Below are 17,485 nucleotides of genomic sequence, written 5' to 3' on the forward strand. Positions count from 1 at the left end.
TGGTCAAATTTTACCAAGTTGATTTTTTTTGTCAAAGTCCAAAAATCTGTACTTAGCCTCAAAAATTACCTTGTCAATTTTTACCAAAAAGTTGGTCAAATTTTACCAAGTTGATTTTTTTGTCAAAGTCCGAAAATCTGGACTTAGCCTCAAAAATTACCTTGTAAAATTTGACCAACTTTTTGGTAAAAATTGACCAAATTGCGTTTTTTGTCTAAGTCCGAAAATTCAGACTTAACCTGAAAAATAAAATTGTAAAATTGACCACATTTTTGGTAAAACTTCCAAATGTGGTAAAATTCCAAAAAAAAAAACTTTGAAATTTAGGCTTCATTGTATAGAAATCATTATTTTAAAGTACTACAATTGATTTTGAAATCTTCTCACTCACCTTCTCACCAGTACGCCAGGTAGACTACTGTCCGTCTGGTACCAGCCTCCAAATGAACTTTCTCCATTCAACTCGATCTCTTGCCAGGGTCTTGACCTCTTCAAAATCACTAATCTTCCTGCTGGTAATCTCTCTGATCTGATCAGTCCATCTCTTTCTAGGTCTTCCTGGTAATCTTTTCTCGTCTGGATTCCAATCTAACATTCTTTTAACATCTCGATTTTCCTGCATTCTTATCACATGACCAAACCATCTGAGTTGACTTCTCTCAACAATGGAAAGAACAGAGTTGACCTTCAGAGCTGCTCTGATGGTTTCATTTCTGACTCTGTCTCTCCTTGTGACCCCATAAATCAGGCGCAATATTCTCATTTCAGTGGCTTGTATTTTGCTCTGGAGCCTTTTGGTCAAAGTCCAGGTTTCTGCTCCATAAAGTAATACAGGTCTTAAGATGGTTGTGTATATACAAACTTTTACTTCTTTGGGAATTTGTCTTTCTTTGAAAAGTGGATATAGGCAGTTAAGGTTGCTTGTAAATTTAGCTATTCTATTGTTAATTTCATCTTCAATAAGGTTACTTGCAGAGAGTTTGCTACCTAAGTAAGTGAAACTGTCGGTCTCTTTCAGGACATGACCATTTATAACTACTTCACCATCCTCAGGGCATCTTCCTACTTTCATCACTTCAGTCTTCTTATAATTAAGTTTAAGTCCAGCTGCAGTTAATTCACGGTCCCACATGTTCATGACATTCTGAAGCTTGTCCATGCTATCAGCTGTTTGACCGACATCATCTGCATAACCCAGCCTTTCCAACTTGAAATTTTCTTGCTCTATTTGCAGTATAACCTGGTTCATGTACACAATGAACAACAAGGGAGAGAGAACAGATCCTTGTCGTACACCAGTGTTAACAGCAAAATAAATGGTCCCACCAATAACAGAACTTTTCTGGTTTAGGTATGTGCTTTTGATTGCTTTCAAAAGCTGCCCATCAATTCCTGATGAGAAAAGAACACTCCAGATTTTCTTTCTTGGGACTCTGTCAAAGGCTTTCTCTAGGTCAAGAAAGCATATATATTGGTTGATATTGTGCTCCCAGCTCTTATCCAAAAACAGTCTAAGGGCTGCAATCTGGTCAATGGTCCCTCTACCAGGTCTGAAACCACATTGGCTTTCTGAGAGAAGGTCCTCTACTTGTGTTCTGAGTCTTAGCTCAAGAATTCGCTCATAGAGTTTACCTACATGGCTCATTAGAGAAATACCTCTGTGATTGGCACAATCAAGTGGATCACCCTTGTTCTTGAAAATAGGACAAATAATGGACTGGTTCCATTCGTCAGGTACTGTGCTTGTCCTCCAGGCAAGATTTAAGAGCTCCAGGATTAATTTCTTCAAAGGTTCACCTCCAGCCTTTAAAGTTTCAACAGGGATCAAGTCTGGTCCAGCAGCTTTGTTATTCTTTGTTAACCTAAGTGCTTTCTCTAACTCTTCCATTCTAATTGGATCATCTGCTGAATTAGTTTCAGGGTCAGTGTTATCAAGATCCTCCTCCTGTTCTTCATCTTCATTCTCGACATTAAGGAGGTCTTCAAAGTATTCTACCCATCTTGCTGCAACATTTTCTTGACCAGTGATTGTTTCACCATTTTTGTCCTTGATGGTTGCATTTTTGGGTTTATCATCATTTCGGTTTTTGAAATTTTTTGACATACTGTAGATAAGTTTCCGGGTTCCTTTCAGATCATTGTCAAGATCTTGACCAATTCTTGTCCACATGTCTGTCTTGGCTTTCTTCTTAGTGTAGTAGACTGTCTTTCTTTGATTGACATAAGATTCTCTGCTTTCTGGAGTCCGATCTTTCAACCATTTTCTGAAAAGCAGCTTTTTCTTATCAACTTCAGTTTTGACTTCTTCAGTCCACCAGCCAGTCTTTTTCTTCTTTGTTTTACCAACATTCTTCATGCCTATAATATCTTCTTGGATATTTTGGAGATGGTCACGCAGATTTTTCCAGTACTCTTCAATATCATCTGACTTGATATTATCAGCATTTTCACGAATGGATTGTTGAATTTCTTGCTCTGTATCCTTGATATTTTCAATCTTGACTCTTTTCCTCACACAGGTTTTCTCCTTTTTTGGGAGGTGGATTTTCATCTTTGCCTTGACAAGCCTGTGATCAGAGTCAAAAGATTCAGAGGGTATTACTTTAACGTCTTTAATAGTTGATTTTCTTGTGCTTAAAACAAAGTCAATTTGTGTTCTGAGGTCATAGGTTCCAAGTTGATTATTATATCTGTACCAAGTGTATTGATGAGATTCCTGGTGTTTGAAGAATGTGTTCATGACAGCAAGACTGTTTCTGATGCAGAAATCTATCAATGCTTCGCCTTCATTATTCCTTTCTCCCACTCCAAAATCACCAATAACATTTTCAACTTTTTGTTTGCCAACATGTCCATTTAGGTCACCAATAATATTTATTTCACTATCTGTAGGGAGTGAGTCAAAAGTGTCTTGTAATTGATTGTAGAAAGTTTCTTTCTCTTCTTGAGGTCGTCCTTGTTGTGGTGCATAGGCTTGTATGAAAGAAACTTTGTATGAGTGTAGGTTTAAAGTTAAAGCTATTATTCTGTTATTAACATATTGAACTTTATCTACATATCTACAGAGATCTGGGTGTAGAATAATAGCTACTCCATGTCGATTACTAGCTTGGCCACCAGAATAAAATATTTCATAGTCATCATGTAAAATCTTCTGTCTATGGCCTTCATGTCTTGTTTCAGCTAGCCCAATAAGTTTTAGGTTACGTTCAGTCATAGTTTGTACAATTTCTTCTGCCTTTTCTTTAAAAGTTCCAATGTTGATTGTTCCAAAGTAGATGTAGTCGAAGGTCTTTTTCCGGTCCGAGGTCGTAGTCCAGTGGTTCTGTCCATTGTTTCGAGGCTGATTGCGTAAGTCTTGAGCATGTAGTTATCCACTGCTGGCTTGCTAAACCTATCACAGCTTCACGGCCATCGTCGGTTGGTTATCCAGGGTGCGCCAGGCTTGGAGGTGATGGTCCGATTTTACACCCCTTGATTTTGAAATGCTTACATTAATTTAAAACACAAAAAACGGGTTTTTTTTGTTTCGTCAAATTTTACAAAAAAAATGGTAAGATTTTACTAATTTCTTGGCTAACATTTTTGCTGGTAAAATTTACGACGAAACCGGTAAGATTTTACCATTTGACCAGCATTACCACTTTTCCGGTAAAAAGGGTGAAATTTTCTGGTACTTCGTAGAACCTGGGGACTAATCACAAAAGTTTTATTGATGGGCGCTAATAAAAAAAACTAATCGCTTTCAATTACATTATCAACTGTACAATTTTGGTTCAAAACTTTCTCTCATTCATTGTCTTGAACGTTTGTGAACATACTTAAATCTTAAATTGGTTTGCACAAAATTTCGTTACCCTTTAATCGAAACTGACTAAAGTACAGACAGAAGACCATACCGAATTATTGAACAGCCTCGCTTAGATATGAATATTAAATAAAAAAGATAATTGATATACTTTGTACTGTTATTGTAATCAATAACAATTAATCATGTCAATAATTAGCGAATATTACATAGTATTTTTTATATTTATTTTGTTACAGATCTCATCAATATTATCTACATGTGTGTATATAGTAATGCAGATGATCTTAAAGTAATTGTTTGTCTGTCTGTAATAATCAGTAATCAAATTAACAATGTTTTTGTTTGTTAGAATAAAGGTAGTAAGACAAGAGAGGTAATGTTTGATTGAGCCAATTTGAGAATCCCATCGGAACCTACATTAAATCTCATTGGTTAAAATTGTGTACACATTTCAATACGAAGGCATGTTTTTTTTCATTTCATACATAGATAAAAGTCAGCTGTAAACAATATCATTTCTAAGTACATAGCTTTACTGAATCAAACTTACTTGCTCAAAAATTTCGTCATAAATGAGAAAGCTTCAAACAGAGGTGGATGCTTTAAAAAAATATTAAGGCTCGCTACTGGCTGGTGAGGCAAAATTATTTTTGTAAAAAATCCTCAAAAATTGCATAAAAAATCTACAAAATTAAATAAAATCCTAAAATGGTTATTAACATATGATTTTGTTTAATTTTTGTAGATTTTTAATAAGCTTTTGGATGATTTTTCACAAAATAATTTTGCCTCACCATCAAGTAGCAAGTCTTTTTTTTTTATAAAGAATCCACCTCAGCTTGAGTCGAAAGTAAACAATACTAGCGTCTGCCAATAATGTTCCTTTTAAGATTTGACGAAAAATCGGGTCAGAAGTGAAATCTAGATATAGTATGTCTATTTTTTTTTTAAAATTCACTTATCAATAAAAGTGTAGTTACTCTTGGCTTATTGTCTATCAGTATATAGGTACTTCTATTATGTATGTTTTATCTCTTCAAACTTTGAAACACATTAATTTACCTCTCTTAAGATTTTATAAATTTATTAGATTACTCCTCTAAACCCTATGAAACCCCTCATTTTACCTCCCTCAAAATAAAAAGCTTGGACGGCCTTCAAATTGTCGATAAAAAATTTAATATTCCAAAAATTAAAATCTAATTTACTATACTTAATAATTTTTTAGGGAAGCACAACGGTGAGGTACAAGGGCGACGTTATTTCCAATGTCGCGAAGGTCACGGAGTGATGGTTAAACCAAGAACAGTGTCTGTCCATGGCATCAACGGCCAAGAATTGCTGCGCCCAGAATCGTATTATCCCATCTAGTCCTTTTGATACCAAATATTTGTTTAGGGTTAGGCAGCCGCGAGTCAGCCGCCTGTAAGCCTTAGGGAAATTAACCATAATATGACACTTCCAAACGGGTTTAAAATTGAGGCTGAGTCGAGGCTGTCGAGCTCTTTTTTTTTCGTTGTATACTTTTTAAACAATTGTTTTGTTATTGAAAAAAAATTGTAAATTTACATAAGCAAAGTTAGTTCATATTATTCTTAAATTTTTAACATTATATTTTATTAATTTGTTGTTTCAGCTTTTTGTAACATTTCTCGTCAGTGATTTTTCAAATTTGATAGGAGCTCTAACACTTCAGGGCTCTGCCTGACCTTACTTTCATAAGGTAAATAAATATATTATTAGAGGAAATTGTGATTGTTAGTTTACCTATAACAATGAAACAATACACATCCATCAAATAATGATTAATGATCACTTTCTCTATTATTTACTTTGTCCGTTTGTCCATTTTATACTTTTTGTGCTTTGCTAATTTGTTGATTTTTGTTTTTATAGAATTGTTTTATAGATTTTACTTACAGTTTTTTTTGTACTTATTTAAAAAAATAAATTTGATTATGCTTTGCAGTAAATAATGTGATATTATATACCGATATATTTTTTTACATGGAAAAAATACATTTATAGTAATAATGGATGTAGAATATACGTGGATATTATGAAAGGAGAAAAATTTAGGTTGCAATATCCCCTCACATTTATTGGTCGGGCTGTTTATCCAGTAGGAGGGTAAAGTATGGGGTAAAGGAGGGGAATAGGGGAGATCGTTATTTTAGCCCGCTACAGTATTCACTTTAAAATAGAACATGGAAATCTGGTGTAATATGCAAGTAATATTAAATCCATTATAGTGATACATGTATATAACAAGGATGACAACATCCATAAGTAGCGAAGCACAAAAATTATGTATAAGATTTTAAAGATTAGTTGTCAAAAACATGTATATTAGGGAAAAATCACGAAACCTTTTCAATATTTGTTTTTAATTTTTTAATACTTATATATCAGTACTATGACTAACAGACTGACGGTCAAAGTAAATTGGATGATCAAAACAACGGGAAATTTAATTTTGATATTTTTAACAAAAAAAATTTTGAAATTGGACCATAAAAACCAAAGATATCAGGAAAAATGAGAAAAATATAAAAATAGCCAAAAACCTGCAAAAAGGCAGTCTGACCGCCATTGATGTTTCCTTGAAAAGACAGGAAATTTAATTTTGATATCTATAACTGACAAAATTTTGGAAATCGGACCATAAACACCAAAAGTATGGATAAAAATGTGAAAAATACAAAAATAGCCTACAACCTGCTTAAAGGCAGTCTGACCGTCATTTTTTTTATGAAAAGACAGGAAATTTTATTTTGATATCAAAAACTGAAAAAATTTTGGAAATTGGACCATAAACACCAAAGATATGGAGAAAAATGGGAAAAATACAAAAATAGCCTAAAACCTGCTAAAAAGCGGTCCAAGGTTTTATAGTTAATTGGGCTCCTTAATAATGGGAATGTTGTCAAAAAATTTCAGCCTTTTATCTTTTATAGGAGCCGAGAAAATCACGTTTCCCCCAAACTAAGACAGACGGACAGACGGACATACGGACATACAGACAGACGGACATTTCAAATTATAGAGTAGCTTCGCTACTAAAAATACATTGGCATAGTATAGGAATATGATATGTGCATAATATGTTTACTGTTTCTAAAAATATTTCTCAAGAAAAAAAGATTGATACCCCCACTACCCCTCAAAAGAATTTTTTTTCATTATGTATCATCAGCTTTAAGAACGATTCTATATAGGAGGGTGATTTTCTTCAATAGAATTAAATGTAATCTAATTAGTGGTTATTGAGATCTAACAAACAACAATACCTTACAATTTATAATAGCGTTTTATAATTGTATATTGCATTAAAAAGGCGATGTAATAATCTTATAAAACAAAAACATAAATTTAGACCGATGGTGATGAGAGGGGGGGGGGTTGTGTAGGTTCCAATTAAGAAAAAAAGGAACATAACCCTGTTTATCTGTTCCCTATCCATATCTTCAAGAGTATCCAATCCATGTTTATATTATACCTGTATGTATCAGGGAGTAATAGGATAGGTCAGTGGAGTATAATCTTATCTCCCCCCCCCCCAATATTTTCAATAGTATCCATGTATGTAAACCTATATCTGTATGTATCAGGGAGTAATAAGATATGTCAGTGGAGTATAATCTTATCTTCCCCTCCAATATTTTCAATAGTATCCTTATATGTAAACCTATACCTGTATGTATCAGGGAGTAATAAGATAGGTCAGTGGAGTATAATCTTATCTTCCCCTCCAATATTTTCAATAGTATCCATGTATGTAAACCTATATCTGTATGTATCAGGGAGTAATAGGATAGGTCAGTCGAGTATAATCTTATCTTCCCCCCAAATATTTTCAATAGTATCCATTATGTAAACCTATATCTGTATGTATCAGGGAGTAATAGGATAGGTCAGTCGAGTATAATTTAGTCTTATTTTCTCAGGCATTTAAAAAAAAAAAAAATTCTTATTCCGTGGCGTGCAGAGGGTTTTGCCATATAAACCTTAGATAGGTGAACAAAAGAGAAAGAGAGGCCTTCTCAATATAGCTTTTGAGGCGGGTATTTTTATCTCATTACACAACTTTTCAGCACGTCCATCTAAGTAAACCTTAAATAGGCCAATTTCTATGAAATTTCTTTGGTGAGTTTGATTATGTTTGCTCATAGAAAAGGCATGTCTTTGATATACCACTTTTGGAAGATTGAAGGAGAATGAAATCTATCCTTCTGTGTGCTATACCTGTTTCCATGATATTGTATACATCAAACCTATTTATGTATACCTCCAAAATCAGGATAGCCTGATATCTAGTTGCCGAATGTGTACGCAGTTTCCTGGGTGTTTCCTCATCCTCGCTCAATATTTACTACTAGCTACAAATCTTCAAACTTCCCTTAAAAAAATCAAAATTTGAATGTGTAAACGATTTATACAATATACATTATAAATTTGAATTTTTTAAATTTTGATTTTTTTTTTGAAGTTTGAAGCTTTTTTAGCTAGTAGTAAATATTGAGCTAGGATGAGGAAACACCCAGGAAACTGCGTACACATTCGGCAACTAGATATCAGGCTATCAAAATCAGAACGCATAGACTTGATTTATAATTACTTGGATGTTGCACCCTATTTTCGTCTACTTTAATAAACATGGTCTTACAGCTGGCTAATATAGCAATTCATCCCTTTTACCCCAACCCCTTCCCTCCTACTGAAGAAACGAACTGACCAATAAAAAAGGCCTAAAGTAGCAACCTAAATTGATGATTTCACGTCATTCCCGGTCATTATATCCACGTATATTTTATCCATTATGCATAGACTAGACATACTGGGTGTCCAAAAAAGTATTAGATAATTTAAAACTTTATTTATGGTTTTGGGACTACTCAAATTTTAATTGATTTAGACTTTTAATAGTTTTGTAATTTATAGATTTAAAAAAAGACTCAAATTTTTTTCGGGGAATCCCCTCTATTCATATTTTGTATAACATTACATATTTTGAGAAATTAATAATTTACACAAAAATATTTAGTACATATCACATAGGTTTGTAGATTCTTTATCATTGAATATTGTAATTGTTAAATTTAGAAAAATAAATGATTATAGATTTTGTTTATCATTATTTTTAAATTAAGCTAAGGAAATGTATGATTAATCGCCAGATGAATCCTCACTTTCTGAACTGAGAGAATGGTGGGTGGGCAGGTAAAAGTACACAAATTATGCTGCCCTCCTATAAAGTTTATAAAATAGTTTTGTCATTCGTTAGTATAAACATTTAGGTGGTTCATATTGAATATGGTTTTTAAATTTAAAGTACTTCACCAGTTTGTTAATCCACATAAGGATAATGTTTGTTTATCATAATTGGGGTGTTAATTAATTTTTCTTCTATTGTCTTATCCTTTAGGATCCCTGCTTTCTGGTAAGTCGTTTACGGTTGCTAAATAAGTGTCTCTGCTGCTTTGAGAATGATAGGGCGGTTCTAACATGTCTAAATATACTATCAGAGGTATCCGTTACGGATCTCACTCTAAATACACACAGAAAAGCTTCAATCTAAAAACTCATAGAGTTTTATATAATTTCACCTTGAAATGTTATTATATTTATTTTACTTAACTTTTACAAGAAGTTCAGCTATTCTGAAAACGATTAAAACATAAGGAATCGATAAAAAGATTAGCAGTAAGATTTTGATTACATTTAAAAAATCCAAAAAATATCTCCAATTTTTTTTGTTTTTTTTGCATTTTTAACCTTAACTAACCTATTACATTCTTTTTAAAAAACTATCTTACATAAAATGAACTAACTTTGAACATGCTTATTCTTGTTTAACAAGCATCTGTTTATATTTGTATTTTGTGTATAAATTTTTACAAACATTAACAAAGTTGAGATTACTTGCTGACTGAGTTGTAAAGTTATAAAAAACAGGCTTACAGTGATTTTATAATCAATCTTTAACCAGATTTTTCTGAATTAAGTCCTGCCATAGGAGGCTTGTTATCTTTTTACCCCTTCCTTAAAAAAAATTTGAATCGAAGCGGATTTTTCAGAAAGTAAAGTAAATCTAAAGTAGTTCAAGTTTAGTAGTTGAGAAGCTATGTTGTTGAATTTAACTGATGAACATACATAAGAACAGATGCATGGACGGGCCATGATTATTTATTAGCTGCGCTAACAATCAAGCTATTTATTATCAAAATGTTTTCCTTTGATCTATTTCACCACTTTTTCGCGTTGTTTATCCATTTAAATTTACTTCACACAAAACAACAAAATAAAAATTCTTTTATAGCAAATTCATGATATAAATTCTATTATAAACTATGTAAATTTTATTACAAAAACGATTGTTTATTATTTGTTTACTACATTTTAAAGGGAAAATCTAATGCACTAATTTTTATTCTACTATAATTCTAAAGCTAAAAACCTACCTTCTACTACACTGATTGTATGTTGCGTTGTAGAAATCGTCTACGGCTTAATCTACTGCTTGAAGCTATTTTTAATTTTGATTTCCGTAAAGTGGAAACACCCTATAAAATCACCAAAAAATATCCATCTTACTCCGATAATAAGACTCCGAAAATAGTTCTCTCTTCGGAGACTAAAGGGGGATTCTAAAAATATTTATCAGGGCAAGTAACAACACAAATTGTTACCTATAGTCTCAGACTGTTATGTGATGTGAAAATAAAAGAATATTTAAACTCGGCCAAGGTGCAACAGAGAGGTTTAGAAGTAGACGGGTGTTTAGGAGAGGATGACGGGTGTCTATGGGTGTAAAACAGATGGAAGGGGGGCGGGGGGAGAAGGTGTCTATGGGTGTACTTCTTACTTTTAGTTTCATGTGAAGTCTTGGTAGATCAAACCATCATTGTGCCTCAGTTATAAAAAAATCCGACAAAAATTTTTTTTCGATTATTTTGTTTATGTACTTTTTTTGTTTATTTCATAAAAATAAAGAAAGCTATTTGAGAAGCAAAAATAGTCTATTTAATTGTTTTAAAAAATTCATAATCTGCAAATTTAAAAAAAATATATAAATTTGGTAGTAAAATAAAAATCTATACATTATTGATTTCACAACAGACTTGAATACAAGGATTGGAACAAAAATTAATAAAAAATTGCTAGAAAGTTACAAGTCAAAATGTTTGAAATGTTTACATAAAGATTATAAATTTTTAAACAAGGATGGCAATATAGGGACAGTCGGAAATTTGAAGTTTTTAACTTTCAGATTTGTGATTAAGATCTCGGTCGAAACGTTTGAGGGATCATGTACATATACATTCACTTTCAGTTTTGCAGTATATCTATAATACAAAGTAGAACGATGTCTGTCCGTCTGTCTGTCTGTCTGTCCGTCTGTCCGTCTGTCTGTCCGTCTGAAGCTTAAGATCTCAGTAACCACTGAACCGATTGGGCTCTACTCTTCAGGGAATATACCTACTGGTCCTGTGATGGTTTTAAGCTTTTTTCTTGGGGGGTGGGACACCCCCAACCCCCCAAAAAAATGAAAATACCCCCCCCCAAAAAAAATAAAAAAAATTTTTTTTTTACTTTTTCTTTTAAAATCTAAAATACGAAAAATTAAGTTGATCAAACCTCTTGGGGCAAAGCCCCTAGAGGCTAGGGGCGAAGCCGCTAGTTAGCAGATATACCCGTAGCTTCTAGGGGCTCTGTATTCTAAAGGGCAGAGAGAGGAACTAGAAAAAAAGCTTAAAACTATCCCAAGACTTAATTTTGAAAATAGAAGGACCTTAAACCATTTCAGGATCAATATAAAGTTTACTTAAAGAGAATTCTCAATCAGTTCAGTAGTTTTTGAGATCTTAAGCTTCAGACAAAAAATCTTATTACTTATATAATAGGTTAGGATTTCTTCCTTAGAAACATTTTCCATTTCTGTGGATTTTTATCTTGCAAAAACACAGTCGACAGTTCTAGGTATTTAAAAGAATATGGATTACGCTTAATGTCAAGTCTGTAATGTCACCATCTGTAGCGCAGCAACTCTATAATTTACTTTCTTTTTGTAAATTCCAGCGGATAAACCCCTAGCTTTTAGGGGCTTCATCTTTGAAATGGGTTAGGAGGTGCCAGAAAAGTAACCCAAAACAAAATTTAAAAATTAAAGGACTGAAATCATCCTTGGACATATGTTAAGATTATGCAGTTAGTCGTTTGTGAGATCTTAACAAACAAACAAAAACCAATACTACTTAATGTACTAGTTTATCATTATATGACAATTATAAGTGATACTATTATGACGATATCATTTCCCTTTGGATTTAACACATCGATGGATTTTATAATCCTTGTTAATTTTAACATCAAGAAATTTCAAATTACATAAATGTATTAATTTCAAAAATCAAATTAAAAACATTCCATTAAATATTTTACTTTGTTAATCAAACTTTGCTTTTTCACAGATTTTGTAATTATTTTCTAAAAATATATAAATATTCAGGTAAGGAAGAGACAATAGACTGTTTATTATACTAGTCCCCAAAGTTTCTTATTCGTTTACTCAACAACTTTGGGGACTAATTGAAATTTGATTTGTTGGTTCATTTGTACAAACGTACAAACTTTTTAACCATTAATTGTAATCTTTAAAAGGGGTAATTTTGTGTATCATCATTAGGGATGTACATCAATTTTTCAGCCATTGTCTTATCCCTTTAGATCCCTGCTATATATTAGTAAAATTGTTCTTTTGTTCTAAGAAAATTGTTTATTTATGTTAACTTGATATTAACAAAACATTTGACACAAATTAAGAATTACAAAGAAACGTCTTTGTTATACAACTAATTATACTTTTAAGTAAAGACTTATAGGCAGGTTTTCTGTTGGTTTAAAACTTTGGGTACTTTTATTAACTTTGGATTGGTTAGTTCGAACTTAAGAAAGGCCATTGTTTAAACATTAAATAAAATAATTGGTGCTTTATCAAGAACACTTAAACTTAATAATGCAAATCTGATTTTTCATAAATGCTACAGTATGGATATCTTAATTTTATTTGAAAATTTTTAATTAATTATAAGCTTGCTTTGTTTACAATGTAGCCTTCTAGTTTATTTTATGTAACTTACAAAAACCTTATTGTTTACTTCATACAAAATTTTATGACTTTTTAACACAGGAGTGAAATTTACACTTTCTCTAAAGTAATTAATTTTTATTGTTGATATTTTGGGCTCGGCAAATAAAAATCCGAAAAGATGGATTGTCTGTTTAGACACCCAGTTGAATTTTAAAGTCATAAATTCGCTGAGGTTAACACGCGGCTAATGGGGGGCTAGCCCTGATTTTTTGCTAAATGGAAATTTCTTTAGTTGTATATGTAGCTTTGCAATATCAGTAATACAAAGGAAGCTTTTGAAATTTAAAATCTAAAAACTGTGAAAAAGATAGAGAAAGAAAAAATGAACACAAAAAGTTGAAATAAAGAGAAAAATACCTGTAATCATAAAATTTTTAAAAGTTTTAAAATTGGACATGATTTAATTATTCTCTTAAAAAAACAAATGTTTAAATGTGAAAAGAGGGAGGAGATTTACCAACATACATCATGTAGAGTAGCACCGCTTCTCTCCTAAAAGTCACCACTTAAACATTTCTTTCTCTGCATCTTAAATAAGTCAACACCATTTTTTCCTTTTATCAAACAACATAATATCCTCGTTTTACGGAAACCATCCTGCAATAAATCACTTTAAATATTGCAATTTTGTAAAAAAAAAGTAAATATCATCCTTGAAAGGTTTATGAAACAAAAATTGCATTGCGACCCTTTTCTTTCCAGCTTCTTATAATCATTTATCCAGGGATAAAGGAATTGATAATTTGGTTCAAAGAACCTCCAAATTTGTAGTTAAACATGAAGGCCTAGTGACTGACAAAAAATAAGGAAGGGAGGGGACATTAATAGGGCCCTTAGGGTAAATAAAAATGATCTCTTATTAATTGGCCTTTAAACTTTAAAAACTTTTATTCAATCATGATTGGAATATTCAAACTTTCCGACCGTTAATTTTGGGTTTCTTGGTAGCTTATATATTAATATTTACTGTAGCTATCAAAATGGCATTTTCTTCATAAAATTATGGATATATGTTACATTTAATAATTAAATAGTCCGTCTAGGTTATTTGCAATTAATGTGTTTAATTTTCAAATTTGATACTTAAACACATTTACTTATGGATTAGTCCTTCTCTATTTCATGTTTTTCCCTTTCTATTTGATGTTTTTAGTTTTAACTCAGTATTATACTTCGGGAAAACAGGAAAACAGTTGAATAATATTATTATTTGCAGTATGCCTTCGAAACTGATAAATATCCGCTGGATTAGAACCCTTTCTTAGCCATGCTGAAAAATTTGTATACAATGGAATTATAGATAATTTTCCATTTTTGTAAGCCCGAGCCTTAAACCCCTCGAGGCTAATATATTTGGTTTTAATCAATTTTTTTTATGATGCGGAATGATTAGGGGCTATATCTTTACAAATAAAGTAAAATTTCAATTGCAAATATATTAAAAAAATTATTATTCATATGATTTTACATGGAAAAATAATCAAATGCAAAAGAACCGCACCCCCCCCTCACCTTTCCCATGCCTCTAGATTTTTACAACCAATAGTTTTTAGCTTGAAGAAAATGCCATAAAGAAATCATTATAAAGTTTTAACGGGTACAGGGAAAGATAAAACAGAAAAAATAGTTTAACTTACAAAACAAGGAGTTGTACACATTTAGACATTTAACTTCAAAACAAACTGTTGGTGAAATCTCACGAAGTGTAAATCGAGCAATGCCCCCCGGCCACCCCCTTCTAATATTTTTTTGAAAAAAAAAAATAGAGAGGGTATTTTTTTTCTATTGGCGCAGTTAACTAACCTACCAATTATCAAACGTCTCACCTAACCTGACCTAAAGTGATAAATACCACTAAATAAAATGGTATTAGCTGACATATTAACGAAAAGTAGAAGTATGCCATTCAAATAAAAGTTTATTTTTATATAATAATTTCTTTTTTTTCTGGAAACTTTGTGTAAGTTTTGTTTTTACGAGACAATAATGTTTGCTAAAATAGTTTAATTTTCAGGGTGGAAAGGATAATGGCGATTAATTTAATTTACATCCCTTGTTTCTCTCCTATGTGGAAACCAGAATTTATTTTAAAACAGATAAAGTAAAAGAATAGAGGGGAATGAGCTGTATGTAACTCTACTCACGGGATGGGGACCATGTGCATAATTCGATTGGGTCTTTGAATATTACCCCATAGCTTCGGAAATATACACACAGCTAATTCGGTACCAGAGGCAATGCACGGCAGAAGGCAATTTGCCAGCAGATAAAAAAGGTCCTCACCACTGCACTGGGTTATACATCTATACTTTTACATTGATGTGATAATTCCTAAATATACATTATCAATAACTAGCGGCCTCTAGTGGCACTTGTGGAGGGGGGAGTCGAATTTGATAACCCAATTTCTTATTTTAGATTTTAAAAGAAAAAGTAAAAAAATAAATTTTGGGGGGTGGAAATTTTTTTTTGGGGGGGTATTTTTCATTATTTGGGAAGGTTGGGTGTGTCATACCCCCCCCCCCTCCCCCCAAGAAAATAATTATAAACCTTCCAAGCTACCCTGTTAAGGAGAACCCGATCGGTTCAGCGGTTAGCGAGATCTTTCGGTACAAACAAACACACAAACATCCTGTTACTTTAGTATAAGGATAGTTTGGATGTAGGATGATATTTTTTCTCCAATGTACTATTCCTTTATCCGTGCAGAATTTACAACCCTACCTATAACCTTGTTTTTGATACAAATATTTCTTTATAGTTGTTACTAGCGGCTTCGCCCCTAGCCTCTAGGGGCTTTGCCCCAAGAGGTTTGATTAACCTAATTTTTGGTATTTTAGATTTAAAAAGAAAACGTAAAAAAAAAAATTTTTTTGGGGGGGGGGTTCATTTTTTGGGGGGGTTGGGGGTGTCCCACCCCCCAAGAAAATAGCTTAAATCCATCACAGGACCAGTAGGTATATTCCCTGAAGAGTAGAGCCCAATCGGTTCAGTGGTTACTGAGATCTTAAGCTTCAGACGGACAGACATCGTTCTACTTTGTATTATAGATAAATTTGACTCTGTTTACTTACTGCTGTGCCATTAGAATTTGGGCATATAATAGCTTAAAACCATCCCAAGACAAATGTTACAACGCCTGGTCGACTATTCCCATTAGATCTTTTCATGAAAATACCCTTTTTCGAATTTCAACCTTCTGCTAACCTAAAAAGTTACTTTAGGGGCCTAGAAATATATGTACAAAATTTCAGCTATCTATCTCTACTGGCGACCTAGCGCCAGGCATGTAAAATATCAACAGATAACGGTAGCACGGCGGTTTTAACAATATCTCAGAAATGTGCAGGTTTTCAGCTCTTCTGCATATTTCAATTTAAACACATAAGGCCAAAGATATTATATCCAAAAAATCTTTTGTCAAAGTCTACTCTAGACCTAGCGCCAGTCAGTTTTCTAAAATCATGCATTTTATACCTGTGAAAAATGAAATCGCCAGCGCTAGGTGTAGAGTAGACTTTGACAAAAGATTTTTGGGATATCATATCTTAGGCCTTATGTGTTTAAGTTGAAATATGCAGAACACCTAAATTCACCTTCCAAGCCATTCTCTAAGCATTTTAATTTTTTTTTGAAATAACGGGATTTAAAAAATGCCTTTTGAAAAGGCCTAAAAAATATCTTTTTTTGTCCCTTTTTTCACTGTATATAGTTACAACTTATTAAGATATTATTCTCAGTTAAAAAAAAATTGGCGCTTCCAGCGCCAAAACCGGCAAAAACAGGCAGTTAAACTTCTGAACCCCTACTTAACCCCCTGACAGACCCCCCCTCTATCTCGGCTCCTGATACAGATAGAGACGTAAAACTTTTTTCTGGTTGTTCATGTGTATTTTTAGAGAATTACTTTTTCTAGTCATAGCGGTCAGACCGCTCCTTATCTGCTTTTTAGCGTCAAGCCGCTAAATATTAAAACAGCTGTAGAGCGGCCAATTTTAAAGCTAAGAAAACCAAATTTTATGACAAACTATTATTTTTTATAATAAAAAAATACCTTTTTTGACCATCGCCGAAAAACAACATATAACGGAAACCGCCAATTTTGGCGATAAAACGGCCAATTTTAAAGCTAAGAAAACTAAATTTTATGACAAACTATTATTTTTTAATGGCCAATTTTAAAGCTAAGAAAACCAAATTTTATGACAAACTATTATTTTTTATAATAAAAAAATACCTTTTTTGACCATCGCCGAAAAACGACAAATAACGGAAACCGGCAATTTTGGCAGTAAAGGGCGGTTGGCGGCGCTAAATAATATTTTTATCTGTTTATAGTTACAACTTATTAAGATATTATTCTCAGTTTAAAAAAAATGGGCGCTTCCAGAGACGTAAAACTTTTTTCTGTTGGTTCATGTGTATTTTTAGAGAAAATTACTTTTTCTAGTCATAGCGGTCAGACTGCTCCTTATCCGCTTTTTAGCAGCCAGTCGCTAAATATTAAAAAAGCTGTAGAGCGG

The 17,485-nt window shown here is 32.6% G+C and overlaps 2 protein-coding genes across 8 annotated transcripts in view; both read left to right on the forward strand.

Moving 5' to 3' along the window:
• The window catches only part of LOC145319279 (CAP-Gly domain-containing linker protein 3-like), a 42,870-nt gene extending 37,025 nt beyond the window's left edge, over positions 1–5,845 (forward strand). For all 7 annotated transcript variants that reach the window (XM_080161328.1, XM_080161320.1, XM_080161337.1 and 4 more), the window contains one exon: positions 5,040–5,845. In XM_080161328.1, the coding sequence (XP_080017454.1) occupies positions 5,040–5,182 (143 nt within the window). In that variant the 3' untranslated portion in view covers positions 5,183–5,845. The remainder of the gene's footprint in view (positions 1–5,039) is intronic.
• LOC145327502 (protein tipE-like) overlaps positions 1–17,485 on the forward strand; it is a 166,286-nt gene that overhangs the window by 7,144 nt on the left and 141,657 nt on the right. The gene's annotated exons all lie outside the window — the stretch shown is intronic.

Source organism: Acartia tonsa, chromosome 1 (genome assembly GCF_053477335.1).
Source record: "Acartia tonsa isolate MP-2025a chromosome 1, ASM5347733v1, whole genome shotgun sequence".
Lineage (NCBI taxonomy): Eukaryota > Metazoa > Arthropoda > Copepoda > Calanoida > Acartiidae > Acartia > Acartia tonsa.